Source organism: Manacus vitellinus, unplaced genomic scaffold (genome assembly GCF_001715985.3).
Source record: "Manacus vitellinus isolate BGI_N305 unplaced genomic scaffold, ASM171598v3 scaffold_2_pilon, whole genome shotgun sequence".
NCBI classification, from domain to species: domain Eukaryota; kingdom Metazoa; phylum Chordata; class Aves; order Passeriformes; family Pipridae; genus Manacus; species Manacus vitellinus.
The window spans coordinates 11,468,880-11,483,109 of NW_021940208.1; the positions used below are offsets into that span (position 1 = coordinate 11,468,880).

At 35.3% G+C, this 14,230-nt stretch overlaps 1 protein-coding gene across 1 annotated transcript in view; it reads left to right on the forward strand.

Moving 5' to 3' along the window:
- AASDHPPT (aminoadipate-semialdehyde dehydrogenase-phosphopantetheinyl transferase) overlaps positions 1–14,230 on the forward strand; it is a 29,306-nt gene that overhangs the window by 2,646 nt on the left and 12,430 nt on the right. The window contains exons 3-4 of the mRNA XM_018070924.3: positions 11,489–11,610; positions 12,309–12,470. Coding sequence (XP_017926413.3) covers positions 11,489–11,610; positions 12,309–12,470 — 284 coding nt within the window. The remainder of the gene's footprint in view (positions 1–11,488; positions 11,611–12,308; positions 12,471–14,230) is intronic.

Below are 14,230 nucleotides of genomic sequence, written 5' to 3' on the forward strand. Positions count from 1 at the left end.
CTTGTGTTTGATTTTTAACTTATGGAAAAGAAATTTTGCAACAAGTGTCAACAATGGTTTAAGTGGGATGTTGATTTACCAGTCACTTAAACTTTGCAAAGTAGAACATTTTCAGAGACTTAGGAAATAATTATAGCTTAATAAAAATTGCCTGGAGCACTTAAAAAAAGTTTGGATTCTTAGGTTCAAGAGCTTTCTTGCTGTGCAAGTGAATTTCTCTTCAGTAATGCAATTTTTTAGCTTAGATGGATTGCAAAGGTAAATAAACTAACAATTCGTTCTCTATCTTTCATAATCAGCCTGCAATTTTTCTTGCCTATCACATTAAAGTTACTTTGTTCTGGACATGTCTAATCTCAATGTTCTTCCAGAATTAAGTATTTTACAGAGATAAAAATCAACTTTTCTCATTGATATTTTGGTTTTATGTTAGGCTTGCATATTAAAAGACACAAAACAGTAAATTTTCTGTATGTGAATTTTACAGAAAAATTCATTTGATCTAAAAATACTCCATGCTCTTTTAAGGAAGTAGTCTATTATATGCAAACACATGATTGACTTTTCTCTGAGGCAGATAAATATAAACAGAACTTGACTCATTTTTCTCTTTTTATTCTCATTATTTCATCATTGAGATGAGATAATGCAAGAGATGATAGAGGTTCTCAAATGAGAGATGTGTCACACACGAATTGGGATATCTAAGTACCACACAAAGAAGCTAAATACCATGCTTCAGTCTAGCTAAGGGAGGAAAGCTGTCTCTCTCTCTGTCCAGACAGTTAAAAGCTTTATGCTGTTTGTTTTGGTAGCCATAAGCTAAAGTGAGAGTTAGGCACACCTACATCATAGTTAACATACTTGGCATGTCTTTTAGGTAGCAACCATGCTCAATTTTTTGAACTTGCAATGCTTTTTTAATTGCTACTTTTCATTTTTTTCAATAGGAATTTCCTAACCTAGGAAGAAGTGCCAAAGCAGATTGTTCTTTGCAGTGCTTTTGCCCTTACAGTGCCTTAACTTTACCTTAAACCAAATTTTATCTGGTTTTGTTTTTATTGTTGTATTTCAGTAAATCTCATAGTGGCAATCAGCATCTAATCTTTTGCTGCAAGACATAATCACCAAATTCTTAGTGAATGCTACAGCTTTAGATATGTAGATGCCCTGTTTGGGATGAAGAAATTAACAAAGGATTCGGTTTAAATGTTACTTCTAATTGTTCAAAGAAGTCAGAATTTATAAATATGTAAGCACATAATTTTTCGATGCGAAGGAGTGTTAAAACAGCTGATATTGTTGTGGAGCTAAAGAATCATAGTGGTCATACGCACTTACACTGAGTAAACAGGGAGGCATTTCTTTGTTCTTGTTCTGTTTGAAACTGGGAAGAAACAGCCATTTTAAGCATACTCTTAAAGAATACCTATTACATTATAGCAGTTTCATTATTGTCCTTTATTTAGTCACATTTCTAACGCTGTTTTAACCTGAAATTGCGTCATTTTGTAATTAATGAGACACCAATGCTTGATAAACTGTGAAAGAAAAATTTGTTATTCTGATTAAATCTCCTCTTTAAGGAAAAATAATCTTTTTTTTTTTTCTGAAGAAACCATCTTAATCCTTTATGAGTCTTTCTTTAATAACAAAACATAAAACCATTTGGATTAAAATATAAACAGATAGCAAAATGTGGAACAGTAAAAATAAACGTGTGTAGAGTATATATGTTTAAAATAAGGAATAAATTAGCAATAAAGAAAGCAAAAAAATTTAAAATAGGTGATTTTAGTAAAAATAAGAGGTGGAACAAAGAGCAAATATAAGAATGCTTGTCTGATTGTTTTTGGGCTTTGGTGTTGTGAGGTTATTTTCCCTTCTGCACACTGAATTTAAAATAATCACAGTTTATTCCTTAGCTGGTCTTTTGGGAAATTAAGTTATACATTCACAATGAGGTGTTAAGTAGAATAGAATTTATTTTTTTAAGAGAACTAAAAGTACGTCTCAGCCTGCACTAGTGACAGTTAGCTTTGGCTTTCCAAATTAAGAAAGTTTAGCAGAAAAATGTGACATGAGGGCTAAAATTAAGTAATTACTATGTAGGTATTAAAAATGTGCTTTTTGAGGAGTTTTTTGCTAACGTACCCATTTCCAATAGCTTCAACTCTACAGATACATATTTTGTTGCAAGAGTTGAAAAATAGAAAAAGTCTTTGTTCTGTGTAGTCAAAAGCTTATTTGGATGTCGTCTCTGCAAGTATTACAGTTTGGAGCTCATATTGATGTCAAGGTTGGGAGACAATGTTTTAGAGATAGACTTGAGATTTTTAAACTAACTTATGAGATGATAGAAACTTATCTTAAATATTTCACATCTTTCCTCAGTAACTGTAAATAAAATAGCCTCAACTGCATTTCCCTGATGTATTTCTTTCCTAAGAAAAATTCTGATTTTCAACAGGGCAAATGATTTTATATTTCCTCAATAAAGATGACAGGTTACTGTTGTCACATCAGGCTTTCAGGAAAGTTTAGGACCAGGAGACTTCTACTACTTCCATGAGTAGCTGTTTGCTTGCCATTTATTGGGTTGGTGCTGTGAATTCTAGGTGTTCATGGCTGTTATGTGCTATGTTGCATTTTAATGGAAAATCCAATTTTTTAGGGCATTAAAACATTATTACTTGTCCTGTCCGTTCATCAGACTTGTTGGGTCTTGTATTAAATATGTGTATCTTCCTTTTGTTCTTCCCTAGTAAAAACCAATTTAATAAAAGTAAAGCAAACACTTAGAGATAGTATCCACAAGACTAGACATAACTGATAGAGGTGAATGGACTATTGAAGTTCATCAGTTTTTCAGCTGTGGGCCATCCTCTGCTTTTGCCATGTTGCAGCACATTTATCTTCCTCTTATATCTTTGCTTAAACCTTCTGGGTGGATAAAAGATGGCTCCTGCTTTGGCGAAGTTGATTCGTGTGTTGGTAGGGGAAAGGATGTGGGGGAACAGCTTGCCAGTGACTAGCTGACTGCTGTCTCTTCTCAGTGGAATGACTAAACAAAGCAAAACATGCTGGATTTAGCTGTCAAGTGGGACAGTCTTTCAGCTGCTGGCAAGCCAAACAAATGGGTTTATAAGATTTGGGGGTTTGGTTTTGTTTTGTTTTGTTTTTTTAAAGAATGTGCTTAGTGGTTACTTTCACTGATATTGATTGATTCCCAAATTTAAAACACTAATACCTTTTCTGTCATCTTGTGGGATTTTTTGGACTTTGTTTTGAAGGCGGAAATGGGGGAGGGATAGTATACAAACAGAGGTGGGGAAGTTTTAAGTGTGAAAACGATAAGGGACATTTTTACTTCATCTGGCAGTGAGATTTGTGTTCTGGGACAGGATTCTGTGCAGTGTCCCAGTTTCTGCCATTACAAGGAACCCTGTTGTTCAGTGGATTCATTACTGCAGTAGGATTTCATGGTGTAGAAGGACATAGTCCTAGAATATGGGATTTCTCATCAGACTTCTTCAGAGAAACCAGCTCAGTTTGAATCAGCTTGTGCTTTCTGAGGTCTCACAACCTTCCCGGGAGGGGAACAAACTGCATTAGTCAGATCAAGGAGGTGTTAGAAAGTGTGGATCATGTAGTGAAATTCATATGGGAGATGAAGATGACTTAGGTACTGAGAATTGGCTTTCCCCCTCCCAGTTTTGTCAAGTATAACATTTTGTATAACAAATACCAAATGGATTCCAGTGCACCCTCATGTACTGTGGTGATACTGTTTTTTTAAAGATGAGACTGCTCTCCCTATAAGGACACTTTCACTGAAGCACCTACCTTTTCCTGCTTGATAAACTCAAAGGAAAATTTGATACTGTGATTAAATATAATTTTTTTTTGCTTTGTCTGTTTTTTTTGAATAATAAATTGTAGTGAGTGGTAGGTTTTCTTTAAAATGTTAATTTTTAAGCAAAGGATTAATTACCAAAGGTTTTTGTCAGTGTAATCTTTCTGAATGTATAGAAAGGCCCTTAGTATGTTATGGCATAAAATGTAATATCTGAGAGTTCTGGTAGTACTACTGTACTGTAAGGTTATAGATGCTCAGATATATATGTGGGAGCTCTTGCACTAGCAACGTTTTTGTTGTCTTTGGAGTATCAGAAGATGTAGTTAGGAAAATGTTGTGTTTCTAAATGTCTGTAACTTTTAAAGACATCTCAGCATGTTTGACTTTTTTGATTTTTCCAATTACATCTGTAGTTGGGTCCTCACAACTTGCTTTATAAAAGTACATTTTTATGTTTATAGATTTTGGAATTTTTTGTGTATTTTTAGTGTGATGCATCATAAGTGTTGGAAAGAAGAAGAGTTCCTGCTGTTCTGACAGTGAAATGATTGCTTTAACTGTTTGATAAGTTCTGTAATGGAAAACTCATTAAATGCCATTTTCATGGGGTAATTTACCTTTTTGCTGAAATATTCTGGCTACCCAGAACTCCGTTAGCTGTGGAAAGCCCTTAAGCAAGTAAAAGGTATAATCATTGACAAAGGCAAGTTAAGAATAGGTTTCTTATATTATTACTGCTCATTACTATTTTTACTATTACTGTTTAGTTATAAGTACATTTCATTAAAAGAATTTGGGGTTCCTGAATTATCTTAGTGATTAAGACCCTGTGTATTTTAAACACTTTTATTTTCTCTACTCAGAAGCAAGCTAAAACCATGAGCTTGCACCCAGGTATGTTTATGTCTGCAAGCTCTTCAATGGTAAGTATATATTACAGTTGAATGTTTGGAATAGAAAGAGCATGTAAAAGTATGCTGGAGTCTGAACGAAATTTGAGAGCATCTGGCTTTTTTTATATAAATTTTCAGAACAAATGACAAAAAGCGTAAATATGTTGCGGATCATACACTACTTGTCTGTAAATTGATCAGATATGAGGTATCCAGTTAACAACTTGTGACTTTTCTTCATGTTTTTTTTATCCAAGTCATAGCTGTGTCAAAACAGTTATTTCTCCAGTGAAGTTTTGGAGGTAGGGCTATCTAAGCCATTATGACACTGTTTTCTTTGTTTTGGCATTGAGTATCAAGGCAGCTTGCTTAAACGTTCATCACTGCTGTTAGACTCCACTACAGTAATATGATTGAAACCTTAGCAGTTTCTCTAATATAGAAAAGACTTAATAATTCTAACTGCAGAGAAAATATCAAACATTATCAAATTATTTCAGTCTCCTTATGACTTTTCCATTTTTACAATCTGGGAAATGTTGAGTAATTCATAGGAAGCAATATCAGATTTTTGGCCATTTTAAAGTTAATGCTGTTTCTCTGAGGTACACCAAGGTAGTACATGTCAGTAGTTACGTGACGAGAATGAATGTTTAACATACATATCATTCGGAGAATTGCAGGATATTGGTAGGAAGTGTAGAGGTCAGAGAATATAAATCCAATTTCCAGTTCACAGTAAAGCTGCATGAGCTAGTAGGTTGAAAAAACATGCTTTGTTAATATTCTATCTGGTTCTTCTAAGTTAGTGATTTAGTTACTTAATTATTTACCCAGTGTCAAACACCTCTACTAGGGTTAGTGGGTATTAAAAGACAATTAGGGCTTGGGCATCTGTTGCAGAAAAAATGTTATCTCTGTATCAGTAGTTCACTTTGATTTCCTTTAGAGATAGTAAAATAAGATCAAATATGGCTTGTGTCTACACCTAAAGTACTGCCAGACCAGGAGTCCAGGGCTTGAAACATTCGTCTGATACAGTTTGTTAGTTTGCAAGATTTGTAGCTAGCCTGCGTGTTTCCTGTTGTTAAGTAGATTGATCTGTTCCTGCTTCAGTTCTTCATTTTGCTAGGTAGTACGTGGCACACTGCCACTTTGCCTATTTGCCATCTGAAAGTAAAACAGGTATTGATTAGATATTAGTTCTTGATCACTGACCTGTTTCTTCTATGCAGTTTGAGGCAGTGAGGAGGCTGTTAGCGTTCTGGGGGGTTGTACTGTATTTTTTGGTTTGAGTGCTTGTTTGGGTTTGTTTTTCTTTTTTTGATTTGTTTTTTTCAGGGGGTTAGTGGATCAATGAAGTGGCAGTGGTAGCTTTTAGATCTGAATTTCCATAGTTTGGGATATAGATCACAGTATAAGCTAGATAGTTTTTGACACTAACAATTTGAACCAATTGTGACCCAAACACTTTGAAAACTGTAAACCTGGTAAAAACCGATTTGGAGACAATCTACTCTTTTCACTATTTTTGAGAAGGCATGTCATGATTTTAATACCTTTGGGTGCAAGTTCGTACCCTGCCTTTAAATGCACATTGTATTACCAAAACAGTCCTATGATTGACCTGATGTTTGTTAACAGTGTAAACAAAATAGTATGAAGATTTCTATATTAGCCCCCTGAATAGCAGTCTTTACTGTTAATAGCATCATAATTTACATGGATCTTATTTCTGATTGTCTTTTATCCTCCTACAAATGCAACTTGTTTGGCTTCTTTAGCAGGTAGAGAAATGGGGGAAATTAGCCTGTATTTATGTACTATTTCTAAAGCACATACGAATACAGAACTAGAGAACATAGTATGTTTTGTTACTTTTCACTCCTGCATCTTTTTAAAATCAATCTTTTATATCTGATCTAAGGTTTTGCTGTTCTAAAGGGTAAATGCAAAGCAGATTTTTTTTTGCCCAGTCTTTAAAAAAAATTGATAAAATACCCAGTTCTCATTGCAGTAGAAAAGGTGACATTATGTATTCCAAGGTAAATAGTTATTGCAGAAAATCCAAAATGCACACACATATACACGCATATGAACATGCTCATTTATTTGTATATAGCATGTTTACTTTGCAGGCTTAATATTGGATTCTTTTTCCTGTATCACTCAATATTTCCCCTCCTCGCTCTTCCTGAAATTTTCCCAAGTATTGCGTGCTTTTAATTTAATGAAGAAACTTAACTTTTGGGTTAGATTTTTTTGTTTTTTAATGCATAGAAGGCAATTTTTGAAAGACTACTCAGCTTATATTCTTAGAGATCTAATGTGCTTAAAAGTTTATTAGCAGGGAATAATAGGTAAGCAATTGTCTTCACAACTGTGTTAATTTTACATTTAACTTTTCTGGGAACTACTTTCCCAGAACTACTTTCATTTCAGATGTGCATTAGGATGTGATAGGAGTGTGAGGCTTAAATGTTTGTGGATTAAAGAAATTGAATGAAAATATGATTTGGTCTCAAGGATAAAACTTTTAGCTTGTCTTGTGAATATCAAAGTAATTTGGACACCAACTGTAGGAGTTGGTCAGAGATTTGCTGTGTGTCATTTCTCTGTTGGCTAACGTTCCCTAAAAAGTAAGTTAATGAGTGTTATGGGAAGGAGACAGTGCTAAACATTCCAGGGAAAAAGTGCTTTTTAAAATTAGGCCACTGAATAGCTAAACCATCCAGTCAGTTTTGTCTAATGCAAATGAAAGTACAGGTTTGTATTTCTTAGGCAATTAGATACTGGGAGAAATTTTTGTTGGTTAACTGAATATTATGAAAGGAAGCTGTAGTATGTTTTGGTTACATTTATTAGAGTTCTCTTCAGCAAGATGATCCAATGTAAAAACAAAAACTGGTTCCAGTATTCAGAGCACACATACTCAAGTGTGAAGTTTACAGTAGGCTAGAAAAATGCTTTTAGAATATTAACTCTTATAATCAAATGCGAAAAAAAAATCCGCAGCAGTTTGTGTGAAGGTAAGAAAATAAGTGAATTATAAAAGCATATACAAATGAAAATGTGTTTAAAAATCAGCAAGGGCAATAAAATTGTGCTCAGCATTTAAAAGAGTTTGTTTCTCAGTTTGTATTGAAAAAAAGCTATGTAGATTTTGAAGAGTTCTGTTTCTTGGCACGGGTAAGTAAGAAGTATTTATTTAAGACATGAGTTTATTTTCTGAAACAAGTTGATAAATAGGAGGTACTTTAGAAATATAAATTTAAAACCAAGTGAATAATTGCTATATGGAAGTTGTTCCCATTCTTTGAAAGAAAGTTTTTGTAACCTGTGGCAAGTACATTTGAGGCAGCTTTTTTGTTGTTGCTTTGTTGTTTTTTTTTTTTTTAAATCAAACTAGAAGCAAAATAGCATTTGAATGGAAACTTTCTACTTCTTCTAGTTTTGTCTCCATCATACCTGCCAGGTATGATTACATATGACATGGTAAAATTGAAGGGGTTGAGTGAAGGGACCACCAAGGTGATTAGAGGGTTGGGGAACTTGACCTATATAGAAATGCTGATGGAGCTGTGTTTGTTTGACCTGACGAGGGGAAAGTTCTTAGGAGGGGAATCTAACCAAAGTATGCCTGAAAGGTAACTGTAAAGATGATTTACATAATTGTCTTCATGAGCATGAACAGTAACAGGGCAAAAGACAACAACCTCAGGTTGATTCAGGGGGAATTACATCTCTATAGAACAGTTCTTCACCATGAGAACAGTAAAGCACTGGACTAAGCTCCCCAGAGAAGAGGTGAAATGCTCTGCTTGACAGGGCCCTGGGTAACCCAGCATGAGGCTCTGGTTTTCAACAGGTCAGACTAGGTGATCTCCAAAGATCTTTTTCAACCTAAATTTTCCTCATAATTCTGTGAATCTTTCTCTGATACTTAAGCGAAGATGGAGAAGTGGACTAGGCAGGCTGCAGTACTGCTAGTAATTTATGGAGAATAGTAGTCCAAGGTCCTCCGATCCATTCCTCAGAGCAAAGCAACTGTATTGCAGTAAGGAGACAGGAGGGGAGTGCACTGAAGGACAAAGTGGTGCCTGAGCTCTTCAGAGGAAGAATGTGACAAACGACTGGAGTGGATGGGAAAGTGGACTTACTATGTAAGTCTGAACAAAGTGTCAAGAAGGGTAGCTGAACAGTTGAAGAAACCTTTCGAAAAAAGAAGTCAAATAATGAGGGGGAAAAAAACCCAGTAGCATATGGGCTTGATATACACTTAGTGTACTAAACAGTTCAAGTCTCAAGTGTATTCACTATGCGTGATAAAGTTTAGATGGCAGGACTGACAATGCAGGAGCCTTTATATGCCTCTGGGTGCTGAAGGTAGTGTGGATAGTCTTGGATGGTTTTCTCAGGTAGTGTGAATAGCCGTGGATTATTGAAAGCAGGAGAGCTCTGAAAATGATGAAGGAGGAAAGGTACATCAGGACATTCTGGAATGTTTTATAGTTTGAATCACAAGAGGCTGGAACCTTACCACTGTTGTCTTACATACTCCAGAAAAGAAGAGAATAGAAAAAAAAGTGAATTGTTTGGAGCAAGTATTAACACAGTTATTTGATTCTAAAATCACAATTATTGAGACCATGTTACTGAGAACACAACTGCGTTGGGCAGGGCACGTCTCAAGGATGAAGGACCACCGCCTCCCTAAGATCCTGCTTTATGGTGAACTTACCACCAGCTGCCGCAAGAGAGGAGCCCTGAAGAGGAGATACAAGAACTCCCTGAAACAACATCTCAACCTTGGCCATATTGATCACCATAACTGGTCTACTCTGGCCTCCAATTGGGAGGCCTGGAGACACACCATCTATAACGCTGCTGCTTCCTTTGAGAACACACGCAGGATCACTCTCAAGGAGAAAAGACAACACAGAAAGAATTGTGCCTTGCAGAATACACCACCTAAGGAGTCTTTCTGTTGTGCCTTTTGCAACCGGACATGCCTGTCTCGCATTGGCCTTTTTAGCCACCAATGCGCTTGCAACAAACGTGGGTAGAGCCCTTCCCAAATCTTCGTTCACGAAGCCTGGCCATCATGATGATGATTCTAAAATGGGCCATATAAACACAGATGAAAGAAAATACATTTCTCCAAGTTCAACAAATTTTTTTGTGATTTTTCATTGTTTCAGGGAAGTGGGATTGTGTAAGATGGATATGGCATTTGTCTTGGTAATTCATCAAAGCATACTTAGCATTGTGGTTGCTTTTCTCTCTCCAGAGAGAAACGTTAGTTCTGCCCTTAGATTGTTCTGAATCATTCCATTAGCTGACTGCTGCAACTGTAAACAAAATTTCAGTCTTAAGATGTTTTCTTCACTTTATAAATGCAATTGAGGGCATCTCTAAAATGTCACTGCTATGTCTTGTGTGATGTCTGTCAGGTAACACTTTGCAGTGTGATTTGGAAATTGTGAGAAAACCTGAATGTTCAGATCAATTATTACTGCTGTCAATACCTGTTTTTATTTAGTGCTTAGATATCTATAGAAGGCAACCACTTTATAGAGAAGGGTTAATACCCTTATCTTTGATTTAAGATGGCAAACATTAGTGTAGGGAAAGAAAGTGCCTTGCCAATAGTCAACTCAGAATTACTGGCACAGGTGTAATTAGGATCTGCCCCTTTTTTAAGCCATTATCTAGTGATGGGTTCTTAAAAGTAGTGTGGTATTAGGAGGGCTGGCTGTTTTTTAGGTTAAATATGACTAATATTTTTTTTTAATAAGAAAATTGAAACAAATTTTTTGATAGGTTATGCAATAAGCGGAACTGTCTCTATCCAGACTTTTATTATCCCTACTAAAGAAAATAGATTGTTTTCTGCCATTGTCTTTTTAGCCAGCAGTAAGCCCAAGTGGACAGATTGCATGGTATGCTAATTAATATAGGCTCTTGGGTGAGTAGCCAAGCATGTAATGAGGTCCATAACTTCCAGTGTATTATAGAAATGCCATTGATCAACATAACCGCACTAGTGTCTTCTACACTAGTGGGGAAAAGTGAGATAGCCCCTGAGGAAGCTTAAATTTAATCTAAGGATTTGAGGTTTAGTGGTTTGAGGTTGGGTTTTTTAGGGGGGATTTTTCTTTTTCCTTGGTATATATCTTACTGTTATTATGGGCACCCCTGTACCCCCATTTTCCTTGCAGAATAAATCCAATCCAAAAGGCTTAATATGTATGTGATAACTTTGGGAGACTATATTCTACAAGTGCTTAAAAAAGGGTTTCTTTGGTATCACAGCATCCTAGGGCAGAAGGCAGAATTGATGAATTTTGACAAACAGCATGCTGTTTTATAAAATATTACTAGATCAAGCTGTGATATGCCAGAGACTGTATATGCTACTTTTGTAACTAATATAATATTTTTATATATATGTAAAATCAAACAGGTAAAATACTTTACTTTTTATAGAATGGTGGAAATACATAATTTCACATTTTTATACAGCAGTTCTGCTATTGAAATGGGTTTTTTTCGTACTATGTCCTGAAAAATCATCAGCTTGCTGCTTTGAGGCTATATAAATTTAAGTTGTAGAGCAGAGTTGGTTCATAAATGTTTTCTTATGAATTTTTTCTAGTGCAATAACGAGGTAATCCATTTGCTTATTATTGCTACTCTATTAAAATTTCTGTAAATATTTCTGTCTAATTTATAGGTAGTAGCTCAGTTCCAAATTTCTTTCACATCATGAAGCGACAGTTTACTGAGACAGAGTGGGATGTAATCAAGTCTATGAGTAATGAATGGATGCAGCTGGATATGTTTTATCGGCACTGGGTAAGACTTTTTTCCCTATTTATACTCTGCAAACATGCACATTTTTTTGATATAATTTATTATTTTCATCATAGTAAAAATGTTACTTTTTATAGTTGCATAGAATCATAGAATGGTTTAGGTTGGAAAAGACCTCTAAGATCATCAAATCCACTGCTAAACCATGTCCCTAAATACCACCTCTACCCATCTTTTAAAGAACTCCAGGGATGATGACTCAACCACTTCTCTGAGCATCCTGTCCCAGTGCTTCAAAACCTATTCAGGGAAGAAGTTTTTCCTAATATCCAATCTAAGTCTCCTGGTGCTACCTGATACCATTTCATGTGAAGATAAAAATAATTTTGATATTTTAATGATTTTTTTTATATCAGAATAACTTTGACAACCGTAGTACAGTTGACATTTCTAGGATTTATTACTAGTTTTAAACACATAGCTAGAAGAAGGTAGAGGGTTCATATCTGTAAGTGCCACTGGGTAATTCCAGTTTCATGTTTATTGTAATGCAGAAAGTTAGGCTGGGTATTAACAATGTTGATAACTTTTTCTCTTGATAATTGCATCAGTCTACCCTCACATTTAGAGTAGGATAAGTCCTAAATTTATTTTGTCTACCATTTGTAGTCAGATGTAATGTTTATAGAACAGTTTGAAAACAGCCCTTACGAATAAAATACACTTATTGTGTCTTTTAGGCCTTAAAGGAAAGCTTCTTAAAGGCTGTTGGAGTTGGAATTGGCTTTAACTTGCAAAGAATTGAGTTTAATGTATCCCCATTGCAGCTGGAAGTAGGGCAGGTGTATAAGGAGACAAAAATGCTTCTGGATGGAGAAAAAGAAGAGGAGTGGACATTTGAGGTAAGGAGTACGTTTTCACTAGTGATAAACAGTCTTGACTCCCTATGGTTCCACTGCATATTTGATTTTTTTTTTTTAGTTGCCACTTCACACCTTTACTCTGTATAAACCCAGTGAGCGTGTATAAATCAAAACTTAGGTTATAAAACTGCAGCAATTTAAGGTATTTTTAATTATTGCAAGAACACCCCATAGATATATTCATTATAATGGCTTTTTATTTTTCCTGTTCCTGGAATATGTTTCTTGCACTCTATGAAATTCATCCTAGGGTCTGCAAGAAGTCCACTGAAACATATTCAGACCTGTCTTCTTGAACAGTGTCTAGGACTTTAAAGGTCTTCATCAGTTGGTGTAGAATAGGCCTAGTGATTAAGCAACTCCATTAGTGTTTAGGTTAGATGTTTGAAATGGAGGAGGCGTCTTCAGTTCCACCGGGTTCTTATTTCTTGTCCATACAAAAATGTGTTTTTGTGAGTTTGAAGTGGGTGCTGTCTGTGGAAGTGGACAGATGAAAAAACTTACTTTTGCTTAATTGGAACATCAGTTTGGGTTCAATCTTCTATCTGAGTGTTGGGGTTTGGGCTTTTGTTTTTCTTCTTCAAAGTTATTGAGGCTTATCACTAAAACATCTATCCTGTTAGATTTGATAGGAAATTACTGGTATAATCTAAGATAGTTTAAAGGATATATAGAGAAACAACTGATAGGGTCATAGTTTAGTGCTGGACATGGCAGTGCTGGGTTAACAGTTGGACTTGCTGATCTTAAAGGTGTTTTCCAGCCTAAACGATTCTGATTTTATACAACGACTTCAAATTATTTAATTACCCTAAGAAACCGAGCTTTAAAAACAAATCACAATGCCATTTCTCTATGCCCCAGAGGCATGTTCATTTAACCACTTCAAGGAAGAAATGGAAAAAACAGAAAGTGCACTTTCAGCAAGAGTATTCAGTTTCAAATACACATTTACATTTTGAAAATATCTATGTTGTTGGAGACAACTGTTCCAGTAGAGGTGTCTGAATGACAGATTTCTTCTGTACACTTATTTTGTTTAGTATACAAACTACGTGTATTCTATGCATGTGGTATAAAAGAATAAATGTACCAGTAATGTTTAACTTGTACTCCAAGTTTATCTCTTCACAGCTCATTCCATTCAGCATTCCAATCCACTTTTGGTTTTGCATTATTTTATAAGTCTATCCATACTAAATCAACCCTCTTACTCAATTTCTCTATAGTATGGCAATATCAGTATGTCATGAAATTCACTAGTTGGAATTATACACTGGGAAAAGAAAATCTTGGGAAAGACTGTGACACATCTTGCACTAGAATGCTTTCTGTATTATTGCGGTGTAGCTCTTTAGGTTGATTTCTAGAACTCCTAATTTTGGTCTTTGACAACATGCCTGTGGTTGATTGACTCAAATAGCATGATGATGATGTAGATAGCTCCCTGTAATACTTAAATGCTTTCTAATTATTTGATTTTTCCTTAGTACTTAGTAATTACTGCTGGAAGATTCATGTAACTTTTTTTGAGGAATGTCTCCACTTCTACACTTGCCCTCCTGCTTCCCAAGAGCAAAGCCTTATAATGAGGCAAATTTTGGTGTTTCAAAGAAAGGGCTTAATATCGAGTTTCATTTAAATACGAGCTCAATTGGGATGTGATTTTATTTAAATATCAACATTTATTAAAATGAAATAAAAAAAATTTAGTTACCAATCCCCAGCCTAAAATTAAG